Genomic DNA, 16,759 nt, shown 5'->3' on the forward strand with positions numbered 1-16,759 from the left:
GATGCTCCAGCTTGGGACTTTCAGCAAAGACCCAGCACCAAGCTCAGGCAGACAGGGCTGGAGCTGTACTTTCTAGCAGACCACAAAGGCCTGGACGAGAAAACCTGGCAGCAGTAGCATCACCTACGCTGAGGACCAGAGGCCCTTCCCCACAGACAGAACCGAGAGAGCACTGCCTGCCAATTCTGGTGGGAGCGGGAAGAAAGCCATACTTAATTGGGTTTAGAAAAATAAAGAAATGTGATGTTTCTTTTACCAGTCACACACAGAAATATTTAGAGGAAGCCGAAACATTAGCAGGGAGGTAAAGTGTGAAAAATGTTTCTTTTGAAACTTCTCTCTTTACTTTCTTCATCTCCTATGTCTGACATTCTATGAAACCAGCCTTTTATAAGACCTTATAGTCTCTTTATTTCACCGTCAAGGAGCTCACCTTTTGTCTTGCTACTAAGATATTTCATAATGTTGGTAGGTTCTTTTTTCTTTTCTAAGATCTAAATACCAGTAAGCCTGAGACTACACTGGGTAAACAATCAACCCTTTTACAAAGCTCTCTTTCTTCCAGTGTTTGACCCCAAAGAGCCAAGTGTTTAACACCTTAGTCTTCAATCAAAATCACATATATTGAGCTTAATGCAGTGCTCGATACGCGGTAATACAATTACAAGCAACGATTACAAGCATCATCTGATAAAAGCGTTGAATGTGTTTGATTCCCTGGTGTGAAAACAATGATACAGGAAATTCAAACACAGCTGTAAATGCACACCTATTTTTATTGCTTAAAGGCCCCTAAAAGCCTATAATCAGGATAGACTCTGCCAGGTGAAGAAATCTACATTTTGCAAGCCTGGAATATAAAGAAAGGAAAATTCCTAATTTCGTGAATGCTACAAACATTTTTCAGATGACATCCAAAAACAGATATGAAACCCTTGTTTCTGAGACCACACTTGTCATGCAGAAAAAAAATCAAGAACCCAGATTACACGAAGGTCTCCAAACATCTTCGAATTTTCCTGATATTCAAACTTTATTCTCCACCCCTCTAACTGTGAAGCTTTGTTATTTCTTATCTGAAGGGACTTCCCAAAATCTTGGCCTTGGTACATATGGGTGAATAATCACATAAGGTAGTACAAAAAAAGTCCAGGGTTCCTTTTTGAGAAAATGGTATTGAGATGCTGCTCTCCACTCCTTTACCTCCAAAGCTGACAGCCTGCCTCACTCCTGTCAAGAATCACAGCTTCTCTGACCCAGATGGGAGGCCACCATCACTTAGACACACGAGAAGTGAGTGACATTCAACACCCTGACCTTTAAGCGGCTAGCCTTCATCGGGTCCTTTCAAAAAGAGTTTTGTTCTTTTCCTTGACACCTCCTAGGTCCCCAACAGCGGGGCCTAGAAATTGCTGGTGTAGCCACCTCTCCATGTAGCCCAGTAAGTCTTCACCAACCACCACACAGAGTTCCAAACGGTAGCTTCAAGATGTTGCTTTCTTTAGCATTAAGTCCTTCGTGTCACCATCACCACCCCCATGGGATGAAAGGCAGTCTGCAAAAGCAGTTGTTTTTTTTTTTTAACTTTATAACTATAAACCAACTTTTACTACTGAGGCATGTTTTTTTTAACTGAAGTATAGTTGATTTACAATGTTGTGTTAGTTTCTGGTTTACAGCAATTACTCAATTTATAATATATATATTATATATATATATATCACACCTGAATGTGTAACATTAAAGACAACAGAAAGCTTTACTGGTTCAAATATGGTTGAATACATATATGCCTCTTTCTGGACTTGCTCTTCTGTACGGATCATCTTTTGTCCTATCACTGAATCAACATCACACTTTAATTACTATAGCTTTATGTTTTATATCTAGAGAAAGTCCTCCAACTAAGTTGTTCTTCTTTAAGAAGAAATATCCGTTTGCATTTCACATAACTTTCATAATGTGCTTGTCAATATTCAAACACACACAAAAAACTCCCTGAGATTTTGGTTGAAATTGCACTAAACCTATAGGTCAATTTGGGTAGAAATGACACATTCACAATGCTGAGTTTTCCAACCCATAAATGTAAATATCTCTTCACTCATTAGGGTCTTCTTTATTTTTTCTCAAATATGTTTCATAATTTTCTATGTAGAGATCTTATATAATTCTTATTAGATTTATGTCTATAGACTTGAATTTTTGATGCCTTTGTAAATGATATACATTTTAATTACTTTTTTCTAATTGACTGTTACTGGTATATAAAAATTTTTTGGATATTGATTATATATCCAGTAATCCTATTAAATTTACTTATTGAGTCTAATAGTTTATCTGTGACTCTTCTGGATTTTCTCCATTCACAATAATGTCATTGGTAATTTCTTCTTTAAATTGGTTTGAAGAATTGATCTATAACACTCTAACTCATAGCTAGCAAAAATATTATTTTCATGTTACAGCAGTTCACATACAGTATATATGTGAACCTAATATATTTGATTAAAACAATTTGTTTTAGATTAGAACATTTGGACTATTGGCCTCGGCATGGAGGAATACAAAGGGCACCCAGTACATAAAGAACATGTTTATTTTCCCAGGAGCTCAGGAAATACATATTCTGTATGCACTGCTCCCCTCCCCCCACCTACCTACCCCTCCCCCCATATATACACCAAGAGAAAAGGCGGCCACCTTTTGGCCAGTCTGTATTTCCACGTCTATTCCTTTCTCTTTAAGCATGAAAGAAAACAAAAGACTGATTGAAATGATACATTTTATTTGCTCCTCTGAATATTACACTCTTCTGAGTATATCACCATGATGCTATCTCATTTAACTTCTAGAACTTCTTCTTCTCTCCACTTTCTTATCTTCTGTTTCAAATCTCCTCCTTCCCTGGGTTACCAGTAAGTTACCAGTGTCCACGCTAAGTCGCTTCTTGATAATGGAACTTCCCCTGCTTACAGAGAAGTAGGTCTGAGGTTGGAACCAGGTCTGCTTTGGTTGTATCAGAAGGCAATGAAGACTAGTCCACCCACTGTCGGACCCAGAGAACTGACACAAAATAAAGGACCAGAGCCTTTGGTTCTGTCTTCAGCAATATTTATTGGAAACAGCGACGCTTCCCGTGGTTAAGAGTTTATACATTAAGCAGTAAGATTTGCCTGTCGCTCCACATGATCCACTACCGCAGGTGGCACATCCAAAGCAGCACATTAAACCTCTGAAAGAATCTGTACAGCTAGATAAATAGAACTCTGGATGCCTAACAGGACTTTAATGACTGATACGAAAAAACCCGCAAGAAACAAATAAATGAAGAAAACCACTCATAAGTTTACACACAGCACTGTACACACAAAATGAAGAGGAGATAGAAGGCACAGAAATAAAAGTCATGACTGAATTGGGAAAGAGCTTTGCATATGCAGCCACACATCTTAAACTGCTAAGCACAAAAATCATCTTTATTTGGTCCTCATTGAGGGCAGAATATGCACAAATGATGTTCAAAGAACACAAGGTGAAAGTGGAGTGGGAAGATGGTTACTGTTTCTCGGTCTATGAACTAGTGGGAAAATGGTTTCTAGTGTTTTTCTTCTTGTGTCTCTATACCAAATGTATTCATGAAACATGTAATTCATAAATAAGACTGAAGTGAAGATATTTGTTCCCCTGTCCAGGTACCTTCAGAAATGCCCTGTATGTATACATGGTTTCTGTACAGCAAGAAATTTAAGCTTGGAAACCAGATCTCTTCCCATTTCCTCATAATGGAGAATCTCCTCTTCAGCTCCTCCCTCAATATGCTGACTGCTAACTGTCTTACTTAGAAATAAAATGGGAATCCCCCTCTGGCTTTAACAGCAGGGAGGGAAGAAAACCGGCTGTAACTCAGAAATAGGCATAAGCTGTGGAACAAAGGTGACTGTTCTCAGAGAAGGCTCTGAACCCACACTCAACACTTTTATATTGACAGCATCAAGGGACTCGCTCGTTCAGACCAGAAGACAATTTGCTGGTGAGGGAGGCTTCCTTTGACAATTCTGTGACTCACGTGTTTGGGAGGGGTCAATGTGAAAACGAGAACTTTCTCCTCTATTTAAATGGAGAACCTGAGACCTCGAGATGGCCCCGGGTGGTAGATAACATCTTCGGCAGGATGGTTTATCTGTGATGTGGCTGATGGTCATATTCTAAGAAGCCACATCCTCCCGAGAACTGTGTAAACAGCAGTTCTGTGAATTCTGGCTGGTCTCAGATGGTATTTAAAAAGCACATGCCATGCCCACCAGGCTAAGAAGATACTATCCATCACCATGACTCTCGTGGGATCACACAAGTCAACGAAACGTACTCAGCGGGGCTTGACGACTTGGACCACTGCAGCCTGCGCTTGGGATGTGTTGTAAGCGGCATTACCAAAGCAGTGGTTAAACGTAACTATCTGGGTCAGGAGGAGGTGAGCCAGCCAGCATGACATCCTAATGGGGCAGAGCAACCAGAATCTCCACATAATTGATGGGGAAGAAGCCTGACTGGCCATGGAGCATCCCCTCATACCAGTTCTCATCAATCTGGTTAGTGAGTGTGATGATATCACCCTCTTTAAAACCCAACTCCCCTTCATTTTCAGGTTCAAAGTCGTACAGAGCTCGGCAGCAGGGCTGATCCATTGGGGCACCTGGGAGTAAGAGCAGGAGAGAAGAACACAGAAAGACAAGGGGAATTTAATGCACGTATCTACCTCCTGCTGCACCTGCCCAGCTTGCCGTCCCCCTTGGTTCCTCCCTCACTCCTCTTCCCGCTGAAGCTTCCTCTTGCTACTGGTCCCCAGTGTCTGCTGCACGGCACCTTGCCCTCTAGCAGTCTTCAGAAGCTTTCTCATGTTTCTTGAAGTTGCTGAATTGCTGTTTCTATTTCCAGTATGAAAAATTGGCCACATCTATCCTTGTGATACGTACAACACAATTCATCAAGGTTGGCCTTGCTAACAATGCCCAGAGATGGGAGACCCAATGACTTAAGGAGTATTAACGAGATTTAGGTTCAAAATGAAGCGTGGCCAGAATTCTTTCCATGCTAGCACTTTAAGATCTCTGCACATGTGAAATAACAGAGTTTATTACACGGACAAAACTTTACAACTTCAGAATAACAATGCAGTTCTCATTTTTTAAAAATAAAGACCCCTCCCCACCCAGCCTCTGGAAACCGCTGTAATGTAGTAAAAATAAGACAATATAAAACACTGGGTTCAAGTTCTTACTCTCTGTGACCTTGCCTAAGGCACTTTGCTCTCAGGTTCTTTGTCTAAAATTGGAACTAACAGTAGAACTTACTTTTCACAGTACTAGTCTGGCTATTAAATGAGATTATATAAAAATGATATAATTTACACCTTTGCGTTATATATTGCATATATAAACATGAGGTGTGCATCAGAGCTACGGCATAGAAAAATAATATATTCTTCCTTGAGTTAAATATTGAAGGATGGGATCATAGCTTAAAAGGGATCTATGTTACATGAGCAAATATATTAACACAGCAGGCACACACATATGTATATCGACGCAGACAAGTGCATACAGCTCCATGCCATCTAGATGGCTTTGGAGGGGAACAATGAATTTTTTTTTTTTTTTTTTTACTTAGAGAAAGCAAATTAATGAGTCTCCAAAAGAAAAGTGAAATATGGGATTGGTTTTTGAGCAGGGGGAAGCAGGTTACCTATAACTTATATGACTAGTCCTTGTAGCCAGATAACTTCTAAAAACCACTGCTGTTTATCCGCACACTGAGGGCTCTGAGCAGCAGAGCTAAGCACAAGGGGCAGAGAACTCCAACTGTCGTCACACACCTCACTTTGTTCCTTCATGGTCTCCTGAGAGCATCTATGTTTCCTACTGTAGAACATCAGGCACTGGGAATGCAGGGAAAACAGGAGAAAGCTGCATATCCTTAAAATCCATATCCAGTATGAGATAGTTCCTGTTCTTCAACCAAGAAGATTACCAAGGTTGAATATATTTCAAGCACAGGTTTTTATCTGATCTGTGTGTAGGGGGTGGAGAGCGGTGGTACCACCTAAAAGAATACATTACTGGGTATACATCAACATTCCTGATGGAAAATAAGTTTTAGCTTCCATTGTATCAACCTCTTACCACAGCACGATGAACTGGCTGGAGGGTGGGGAAAGGAGGGAAGTCTAGCAGATGCTCAGACTCAGAATATATTCATCTACAAATATATTCACCCACATGCTTCTGTGACTCAAGAAATCCAACTCAGCAAGTTCCTGGAGCTGCTTGCTGTCTGTGGGTTATAAGTGAGTGTATGTGGGCACGCACTGCCCAGGAGCATGATTCCTCATGCAGGCAGGAATCACGGAAGCAGAATAACAGGAAGAAAAGATGACATCCCTACAAGTAAACTCACATATTAAGGTAATTGTAAGACCACAAAGGAGGGTCAAAATCAAATGTGTTTGTTAGAACAGTTAAGTATGTGCTGATGATGGACAGTGAGAGAAAAAAAGGGACCTAACAAAGAAAGTTTTATAGAGGAGAGAGAGTAAAGGAGGGGAAGAGATAATCAATGAGACAAGAAGGAACTCCTTTAAGAGTTTCTACCTGACAAAACCATCCTGTAAGAAATGTATTATAGTGGATTCCTTATGCACACACAGATTGGACTGCTCCTAGCATCTCTGGAAGAGTGTCAGGGCAGTGTGCCCAGGCCCGGGGAATGGGTTCTGCAGGCCTCCGCTCCTTACCTGCAGGTTTGGGAGTGCTCGTGTGGGAGAGGCCCCCATTGGGCTGAGTGCTGTCCCCAGTTGTAAACTCCAGGCTCATTCGAGGTTTAGGCTGATATTCCCTTCTAGGCTGAGATGAAGCTTGTCTTATTCTGCATTAAAAAGAAAAAGGGGGGTAGAGTATGCAGCCAATTAAGAAGAAAAAGAAAAGCAATACAATCCTGAAAATGCTTAGGTCACCCACCAACCTACCATTGTGGAGTATGGGAAATCTGAAAAGGACCCTTAGTTTTCTTATCTGTGTCTGTCTCCACTTTAGTGCTGTGGTCACACCCGCTGTGGTTATACCCTCACTGCCTTCATCCTTCCTCTCACCTTCTCCCTCATTTACTCAGAGCTCACTTTGCAAGTATGCAGGGTGCTAGGTGCCAGAAACTCAAAGATGAATAAGTCACAGTTCCTACCCTCAAGCAGCTTATGGCCCGGAGGGGAGACAGAACATAAACAACCGATTACTGTCAACTGTAGTAAGTGCTGCTACGGAGATAGGACAAAATGCCACAGGAACCCAGGGGTGGAGATGGGGGTGGTGAGGAGTCTACCTGTCCATGGGGAAGTTGGAGAAGGTTTAAGGAGAAAAGGTAAAAGATAGGTAGGAGTCATTTCTAGATGGACAGCTGTTTCCAGAAGAAAGTTATTTCTTGTAGAGCTTCAGACGGTATGGAGGGAGGAAAGGGGGAAATACTGTGTGCTCTGGGAACAGCACAGAGGAAGGGGTAGAGAATCCAAGGGAGACAGGAGAGAGGTGGAAAGGTACAGGCAGTAAATGTATTCTGCACACCCGGAAGTATTTTCCACAGCTTCAGGTGTTCACGGAGCAAAGTGAACAGCAGATTTGCAAGGGTGGGGGGAGTTTAGGGTATGGCGGCTGTAGAATGACAGTGGCTTTGGACATATTTCAGAGGCAAGAAAGAAAAGTGGCCTTCGTGCTCAACAGATGTCACAAAGACATATAATATTTCTTTAGTACGTGGAAGTGCATGGTTTTAAACCATTCTAGAGGCTTCAGAGTGTTACACATAATTCCACAAGGGTGCACTGAGGAAAGATGAACGATCCAAGCACTAGTCAAGGAAGATACTGAGGAGAGGAAGAGGCTGGCCAGATGGAAACGGGTGAGGTCGTTTCCCGTAATACAGCACCGTAACTGGAGGCTGCCTTGTGCACTTACAGCCATATCATCAGCTATGAGAGTCGACTCTGGCCGTGAGCTGAGAATAAAAGCTGCTGAGGCAATCCTTTGAGGTACACGCATTTAGTTTAACTAAAATAACACATATGATATAGCACAGGGCTACCGTGTACAGCTGTGCAGGCTGTGTCCTGCAGCTCCAGGGAGACTCATTCAAGAATTAAACCACCCAGCCTGGCTATGAGGCCCATCTGAGGAGGTGGGACAGACATAAGAAAGCAGCTCCCTCTGACGGACCTCGTCACCATTCAGAGAAATACAAGGTATGGAACGACACAGGCTTTCCAACAGGTTATGCTTAAACGTGAACCCCTGTTGCACCACTGTGTGACCCTGAGCCCCAGTCTGCTCGTCTGTTAGGTGAGGCTAACAATACTTGGTTTACAGGGCTCTTCTATGATTGATGATGATACACTTTCAGTACCCACACAGAATAGCTGCTCAGCAAATCACATCCATTACCATTAGTAGAGTCCTGGTGTCCCATCTGTGGCATCCAAAATACTCCTTAAGTATTTAGCTCTCATAAACACAAGACTAGATTCAACCGAACAAGGTAAAACAAAGCCCAAGACAATATAAAATCAAAACAAATGGTCCATAAGGTGTCTTTGTAGGATCAGCAGGAATTTTGGTGGAAGTTTTTCTTCGAATGTATTCTAATATTTCCACTTCTTTATACACCATTTCATAGCAAGAAAATGGAAATGGAAAATGCAGGGAGCTGTAAAATACCTTTCTTCCAGTCTGACTGTGACTTGCTGCAGGATCTGGACTGCCTGCTTATGGTACTCCAGCTGCGCTTGGATGAGCGCAGACAGCTGGCTCACCTGTTCGATCTGCAGATCAACAGGGGAATCACACCTTAGTTACCAGGTTACTGTCCTTAACCAGCTGCTAGTGCCCAGTCCACACGACACAGCTACCCCGGACACACGGACCAGTGCTCGGTGATGCCCATGACTGTGTGGTGAGCCAGGCTGACCGACAGATAGTTTTGCAAGTTACAAACTGATTGAGGATAAGAAAGCGTCCCTGTGTTTGGAAACTCGAGTGCTAAGAGAAGAAACTTTTGTCAGAATCCTCCTGAAGACGACCTAGCTCTCATCAAACAGTCTCAGGCTTCGCTACAGCCTTCTGATTAGGGTTCGGCTTATTTTACTGATTTCCTATAGGACAAAAGGTGCACTGACTAGAACATTCCTTGCTCTCCATAACTTCACGCCAAGTCAGTATTAGTGCTGTTAATAAAAATGTGGGTATTGATTTCTCACATGAAGCACTATGGGAGACAGCGTGGTATGATGGAAAACCTTTTGTTCTCTCTGACCCTCATCTGCAATGTAAAAGGGTTGAGTCAAGTGACATCTTGGGTTCATTCCAGCTCTAATATTCTAAGCATCTTTGGTTACTCTTCATGTTGAGTCTTGTGTTGTGAACCAGCTGAATAATGGCCTCTGAGTTAACAGAGGCAATGCTGCCCCATGGGTTTTGGGGGGGGGTAGGGTTCTGGGTGAAGGGAAGGAACACTGTGATTCGGGTCACCCTCATCCCCACGGTGTTCCTCTTCAGTAGTTAGGTGGACACGTTGTTTTACATAAACACACACTCTGACACTGTCGCTGGATAGTGTGAAAGTCTGGATATGTTCAACTTGCCTCCCCTGTCACCAGTCGGGGGTGTGATAAGTACATAAAGGCTCTGTAAATATCTTGGCAGAAGCTGGTCAGCAACTGATGGGGCCGGAGGTGGGGATGAGCAAGGACAGGAAAGCTGGTTAACAGGTTTTATGACATGAGCGGTCGGAATGGAAGTTCTAAAGCCGTGAACAGTAATTCAGCACTCTGGAAATGTGAAGGCAACTTTTAAACTATCTCATCTATGTCCCAAATGTAGTATCTATGCTACAATCGTCAATCTCAATTGAAATCATCTTTGGAAAGAAAATGTCGACTTTACTTCAAAATACAGACTATCTTAACCTATGTTGGACACTCACTTCTGAATACATTTTACTTGACTGATAATCTTATTTAATCTGAAGTCAGTCTGCCTTACATTTCACATTTCAACAGAGTATTTGCTTAAGCTACTGGACTTCTACAGATCATCAGAAACATTCTTTATCTCCCCACTATTTATAATACTTTAAGATCATTAGCAGACAAAAATCTAGTTAAATCAAACTACAGGAATATAGAAAAAGCTTCACCATTTCTCAGTCTACTTTATAATTTTAAATAATTTGAAAGAATAACCATCTACTGAAGTTCTCGCCACATAGTACAGTCATTAACATTTTTAATTACATAACCCTTTAACACATTAATCTCGTGCCTCAAAGCCAAAGCTAAATTAAAAACCACAGGAGAGTCACTCACATCCATCTCTAAGAGATTGAACATGCTTGACTCAGCAATTTCTTTAGACTCATCAAATTTCTCCAGAGCCTGACGTAGCTCTTCATCTGGAATCTTGCCTTGTCGTTTCTTTTTGTAATCAAAGTCCAGGCGTCGACCCTCCAACTTCTTTAAATGATGCTGAAAAAGTCAAGGGCGGGAATATGCTTTGAAAGGACGTACGGAAAAGGCCTATTTACAGCTCACTTCCCCATCATGCCTATTAGCTTCCAAAATAATACAGGCTAAGTTCTAAAACATCATGTCACCAGAAAAATAAAGAAACCTGCATCACTGGGGCAAACGCTTCCAAATGCTAAAACATTTATGTTGGGAAACATCTTTAAAAATAATTAATAGCAAGAAAGAAACTGTGGGAAATACCAATACCCTTTATTTTCTACCCCTGCTGGGTCAAAGCTAAAGTGGAATATATCCCTCTCCATCCCACGACAGAAGCCAGGGATGTGTGTACACACCCTACACATTTGGAAAGCACAGGTATATGGGGCTCACAAGTCCCCATCTTCAAGGGAAGTGGTATCTCATGGGAAGGCAGAGGAAAAATGCTTTCCTTGAAATGAGTGAGATAGCATGGTATTCTTCCTTTTCATATCATAGAACATTAGTGCTGGAAAGGATTTATCTCTGAGGTAATCCAGTCTGTTAGAATCACCTAAGATGCTTATTAAAAATACGGATTCTTGATCGCCTGAATTAGAATATCCAGGGCTGAGGCCCGGGAATCTCTGTCTCAGCACTTACCCTAGTTGACTGATGTATCTTTAGGAGAACCGTGGATTAATTTAAGTCTCCCGTCTAACAGATGATAACACGTAGTCATCATCTAGACCTAACTTGGAAAGGACCTAACACCATACACTGCGCATCAATCCCTCTTTGCATCACCCCAGATGCACACGTTCCTGGTGTGTGGCTGCCTAGCCTTGTCCGACGCCTCCACTGACCAAGTAGGAAAGGAGTTTCCTTCCGAAAGCTACAAAGTATTTTTGTCCTATGAGCAGCAGTGTTTCACTACTAATGGGTGGGAGAAAATGCTAGAGTTTCCTTGATCCTGGGTGTGCAAGGAGTAAAAGGGAAGGAAACGGAAACAGAGTTGGGAGTGGTGAAGAAATGAGAAGGAAGGAGGAAGGATATCCTCGACCTTCCCGCCCACCGTACACCCGGCCTCCAATCCATGCCCTGATCCAGACTAAATGTGTGTGTCTTTGGAAGGAATATTCTTTTAGAACATCTGAACTTGCAGTCAGCTGCAGGGTAGAGTCCTGGAGGCAGGGTTACATGTTAGATTTGGAGTGAGTCTGCCACATACTAACTGTGTGACCTTGAGCCGGTGGTAGGGCTGAAGGAGATTTAAGCTGGAATAAGGAGATCAGGGAGACTACACGTTATGGCGCTTCATTTTACAGTCAAGGAAATCAAATTTCAGACAAGTGCAACAAATATTTGTTAAAAGAATGAATGAGCAAACATTACACAGCTAGTTCTAGGTAAAGCCAGTTGAAGTTTATTATTTGGAATAGCTAAACTCTTCTACATGTTTTAGAAAGAGGATAGTTGGGTTCTCCCTCAATCCTAACAAACATTATGAGAATATGAAAACACATGTTTACAGAGTAATAGAATAATTATGTATTTAAGCTAACAGCTGGTACAGTTAGCATTTTAGAAGGTGAAATCGCCCCCAGAAAACCACAGAATAATAAAGAAAATTGTATATTATCAGGGAAAGGATATTACCCTCATGGAGAAAAAAGCTTGAAAAAACTTGAAAATTGAACGTGGAGAAGTCACATGTAATACTCAGGAGTGGCACAGTCATCATAATATTGGGGCTAAAAGTACTGCATTTCCGGTTTCTCTCGATTTATCGTGCTGGATTGTTTTGCAATTCACATGCTCCGTGCTGACAACATGCACGGTAAAGCTTTAAAAAATGTTTCCTAAAGGAGAAGGGCCCCTGCATCTGTACAATTCCAACTGCCCACTTCCCAAATAACTAGCCACAGATACCTGAATTTCCCTCAGATCTTTGTCATGAAGATTCTGAAGGGGGTCAATGAAGTTCTGCTTCACTTCCATGTCCAAAGAGTCCTTCACCTCCGAGAGTTCCCGCATGGCCTCCCCCACCTCACCAAGCGCTGGGCCTGCAAGGGGATAACGAAGCACTTGTACTCGTTCAAGAACAAAGGTGAAGGTGAAATGCGCTTGCAGCAACAGCACCCATCACAGACGAAAAACCTGGGATTACTGTCTGTCCTCTGAAGACAACCAAGACAACAGACAGCATATACTGCCCTCTGGAGATCAGTGTACTTTCCACCTGAGACAGTACATGAAAGTTCACTGAGTACAATAGACTCAATGCCCCCAATGGGGGGTAGAGGGACCCCTTATTATAAAGAACATAAAATTTTGCTTTTCCTTTAAAAAGCAATTTGGAAGCCCCCTACCCTCCTTTGTAAGTGCTTGCTTTCCCTTAGAGGAGACCTCTTTAATGCCAGCGCATTGAGCAAAAGCAAATACCAGGAACAGAGCACAGGGCTCAATCAGGAAGGACAGTCATTTGCTGCGACCTCACATAGTGGAGGGAAAACAGAAGGTGGTTACTATGGCAGCTGAGGGTCAAAGGAGGGAGGGGTGAAGGAATTCACCTGGGGCAGTCAAATGAGGTACCCTGCATAGAAGAGCAGGGAGCAAAGAGAAAGCTCATGGGGTGGGGTGCTGACTCATGCTGACTGTGACAGTTCCCTCTGTCCCAACACTCTAGTTACCGCCAGACACGTGCAATGGTAAATGTCCAGGCATCTGGATGTGTCACCCAGCTACTGTAATGATGGGATCTCATTAGGAAAAAAGAAAATACATAAAATTCCTAAGACAAATGACACCAAAAATGATGAAACGACTCTGAAAACAAATTTGGGGCCCATGTGGACAAGATCTAAAATTGAGAATCAAAATATAACATGGGTTTGGATGATTTCCTACAGAGTTTTCTTAGTGGCACTAAAATCCCATGGACGAATGAAAAATGAAAATGTGAGGAAGCATACATTACCGAAGTTGCAATCATCCCCAAGCTCTCTTCCAAACTTGAGCATGGCCTCTGCCAGCAGTGCTTCTGCCTGAGGATAGCCTGGCCCTTTCTCCTGGCCACGGATTTTTGACATGGTGTTGATCATGCTGAGTTTAGCTCTGGAAGCTGGAGACAAAGAGATAAGAGACTTTCAAAGCAGGCAACGTGATGTAGGAGGGACAGCGCTGGGTGGGGAGTCAGGCCTTCACCGGTCTCTAAACCAGCTCAGCTACCGAAAATTGCCCCTCCACCAACGTCTTCATCTGCAATATGCGCAGCTTGGTCCACAGATAAACACACACCTGCTCTTTTAATTGCTAAACTCTCCCTTTCTCTCAAAATCTCAAGAGGAATTTAATAGAAAAGGCAAAGCTCTTCCAGGTGAAGATCCCTTCTTGCCCGTCTTCCTGTGCCTTTCCTTTTTTTATTTTATTTTTTTAACATCTTTACTGGAGTATAATTGCTTTACGATGGTGTGTTAGTTTTTGTTGTATAACAAAGTGAATCAGCTATATATATACATATATCCCCATATCCCCTCCCTCTTGCGTCTCCCTCCTGCCCTCCCTATCCCACCCCTCTAGGTGGTCACAAAGCACCGAGCTGATCTCCCTGTGCTATGCGGCTGCTTCCCACTAGCTATCTATTTGACATTTGGTAGTGTATATATGTCCAGGCCACTCTCTCACTTCGTCCCAGCTTACCCTTCCCCCTCCCCGTGTCCTCAAGTCCATTCTCTACTCCTGTGCCTTTTCTGATACTCTCTTCATTGCTGTGGCCCTTCAGTCCCTCTGTGGATCTGGGTGGCCCACAGAAAGCATTTCGAAAACTACGGGATTATGTGATCTTGAAGTTTTAGGATTCTACCTTGTATTTCAATTCTAGGAAACTATGGACTGAAGTAGGAAATTAACTGATAACTCCTGCAGTGTGGGCCTTATGCCGTGTTTCACTTACACCATGTATAAAATAGAGCTATTTTCAAAATCACCTCTCAACTAAGATTCTAACAGTAAACAGTCCCATGAAGAACAGAAATATTATGTTCATTAAAAAGACTTAATTACTTTTCTCGCACATAACTGCTTCTGAAAATTAGTTTTGTGCCACAAAGACAGCATTTCAATTTCTTTTTTGCTTTTACTTTTATAAAAGAAGATGCCTAGAAGGCAAATCCAGTTTTCATGGAAGAAACAGCTTTATTACCACACTGTTAAAGACAATGATTTACTTGATGCTAGGATACTACGGCTTCTCAGGTTCATTATCAGAGTTGGGAATGTACATTAACCTAGAATTATGCCCAGGATTCCATCTGTTTAGAAACCCCTGATAGAATCACAGCTAAAGCACACACTTCCAGCATTTAGTGGCTGCCATTTCATCTTGAACATTTCTTTTGAATAGGTTTTTATTTAAACTTTGGGCTTCAAAGGTCGAATCTGCAGACAAAGAGAATTATTATGAGAGGTCACCCTCCCAAGTTTGCCCAGGGATATTATAATGAACAAGACAGCTATGGCCTCTGCCTTTATGAAGTTTATAGTGAACTGAGGGTAGCGTCTATTTTAAAAGCAATTAGAGTGAAGTGTATATACCAAGTGTCATGTGGGGAGATTACAGCAAGTCACGAAAGTATACAGCATCACCCTAATCTGTAGGAGTGGGCATCGCAAAGAAGGTTTCGGGTGAGAAAAATCTTTAAGCTTAGAATCACATAATGAGTAGCAATTAGTCATGCTAACAGATGTAAAGCCTGGTGGTACCTGGAAAAAATGTAAAATTCACATTTTCTTTACTTTGCTTCTCATAGAAAAGTGTATCATACACGTTAAATTTAAAAAATTGAAAATGTCACATGATGACACATTTTTTGGGGGGAATGGTATAATTAGAGTATATGTTCAAAGACTTTTCTACAATAAGCCATATCTGAAATCCAGGAAAGACATAGTCCCTGCCAAGGTGCTCACAGTAGAGTGAGGTGTCAGATACGTAAACAGTGGCAACAAATGTGATAAATGCAATAACAGCTAATACACACAAGGTACCAGGGAAACACAAAGAAGGAGTAACATTAGCACAAATAAAACAAATAAGCAGACACCAGACAATAAGAGGTACCAAATGAACAGAAGGAAAGAAGATAAATGGAGATCAAAGAAACCGAGGAATGAAAACACACACGGTGGTTAATCCCTTCAAGTCCTGTTTTTACACTCTAAAGATTTATTTCTTTCATGAATTTGGTTACTGATTTGTGCTTAGATCTTGGTTCTGCTAAGAGCTGTCTTCCGGTAAGCAATTACCTGAAATAATTGTAACAGTTTAATATACTGTGGCTGATTTTCAAATTTATCATTTTCACTGTTGTTTGATTATGTTGTTCAATTCTTCCATTAATTACTTAGGAACATCTTGAATATGTTCTACATTTTCACGAGAAGGGGGAAGAAAACCATATTCTATTAGTTTATTTCTTCAAATCATCTAAAATACTTAGTGATTCATATATTTGAAGAGACCAGCTTTTAAATTTATTCACAGATATTAACTATTTTTAAGACTCTTGGATTAGTAAAATTTATGTGTTCTTGAAAAACATAATCAGATGTCTGAATTAACCATTTTTAAGTGTTAACATAATTATTTTTAAGTGATTTTAAAAAGCAGTACTTGAAGGAACTTCCCTGGTGGTCCAGGGGTTAAGACTCCACGCTCCCAATGCAGGGGGCCTGGGTTTGATCCCTGGCCAGGGAACTAGATCCTGCGTGCATGCTGCAACTAAGAGTGAGCATGCCGTAACTAAAAGACCCCACATGCCACAACTAAGACCCGGCACAGCCAAATAAATAAATAAATAAGTTTTTTTTTTTTTTAAAGCAGTACTTGAAGAAACAGAGAGGAAGCCTGGAAAAATACAAACTTAAGGCATTAGAATTCCTATAATATGATCTCGGGCTAGATAGCATCACCAAGTTAGATGTGCCCCTAGGGACCCTTCTCTTCTCTTCTAAAGGGACCTAACTCCTCTCCTTCACATTATCTTTATATTTGCCATAGCTTTAGCCTTTCTTTCAAATTGTTACAATCTCTCTAAGCCGCCATCTTTACTTTCCCACCTTTGCTATTCTAGTTCAACCTGCTTCCACTGGGTTTACTGCAGAAACAGCTTCCTAATAGCAATCTCTCCCCTGGCCCATGAGAGCAGGATACTAGTATGCTGCTCTGCGTAT

At 41.7% G+C, this 16,759-nt stretch overlaps 1 protein-coding gene across 1 annotated transcript in view; it reads right to left on the reverse strand.

The window, feature by feature from the left end:
- Positions 1 to 1,862: 1,862 nt before the first annotated feature.
- The window catches only part of SH3GL2 (SH3 domain containing GRB2 like 2, endophilin A1), a 68,295-nt gene continuing 53,398 nt past the window's right edge, over positions 1,863 to 16,759 (reverse strand). The window contains exons 4-9 of the mRNA XM_089912628.1: positions 13,506 to 13,649; positions 12,458 to 12,591; positions 10,406 to 10,564; positions 8,760 to 8,863; positions 6,794 to 6,924; positions 1,863 to 4,696 (exon numbers count right to left, since the gene is read on the reverse strand). Of these exons, the coding sequence (XP_089768754.1) occupies positions 4,497 to 4,696; positions 6,794 to 6,924; positions 8,760 to 8,863; positions 10,406 to 10,564; positions 12,458 to 12,591; positions 13,506 to 13,649 (872 nt within the window). The 3' untranslated portion in view covers positions 1,863 to 4,496. The remainder of the gene's footprint in view (positions 4,697 to 6,793; positions 6,925 to 8,759; positions 8,864 to 10,405; positions 10,565 to 12,457; positions 12,592 to 13,505; positions 13,650 to 16,759) is intronic.

The sequence above is a fragment of the Delphinapterus leucas genome, chromosome 6 (genome assembly GCF_059928025.1).
Source record: "Delphinapterus leucas isolate spDelLeu-1000000601 "Yukka" chromosome 6, BTC_Dleu_Yukka2, whole genome shotgun sequence".
NCBI lineage: Eukaryota > Metazoa > Chordata > Mammalia > Artiodactyla > Monodontidae > Delphinapterus > Delphinapterus leucas.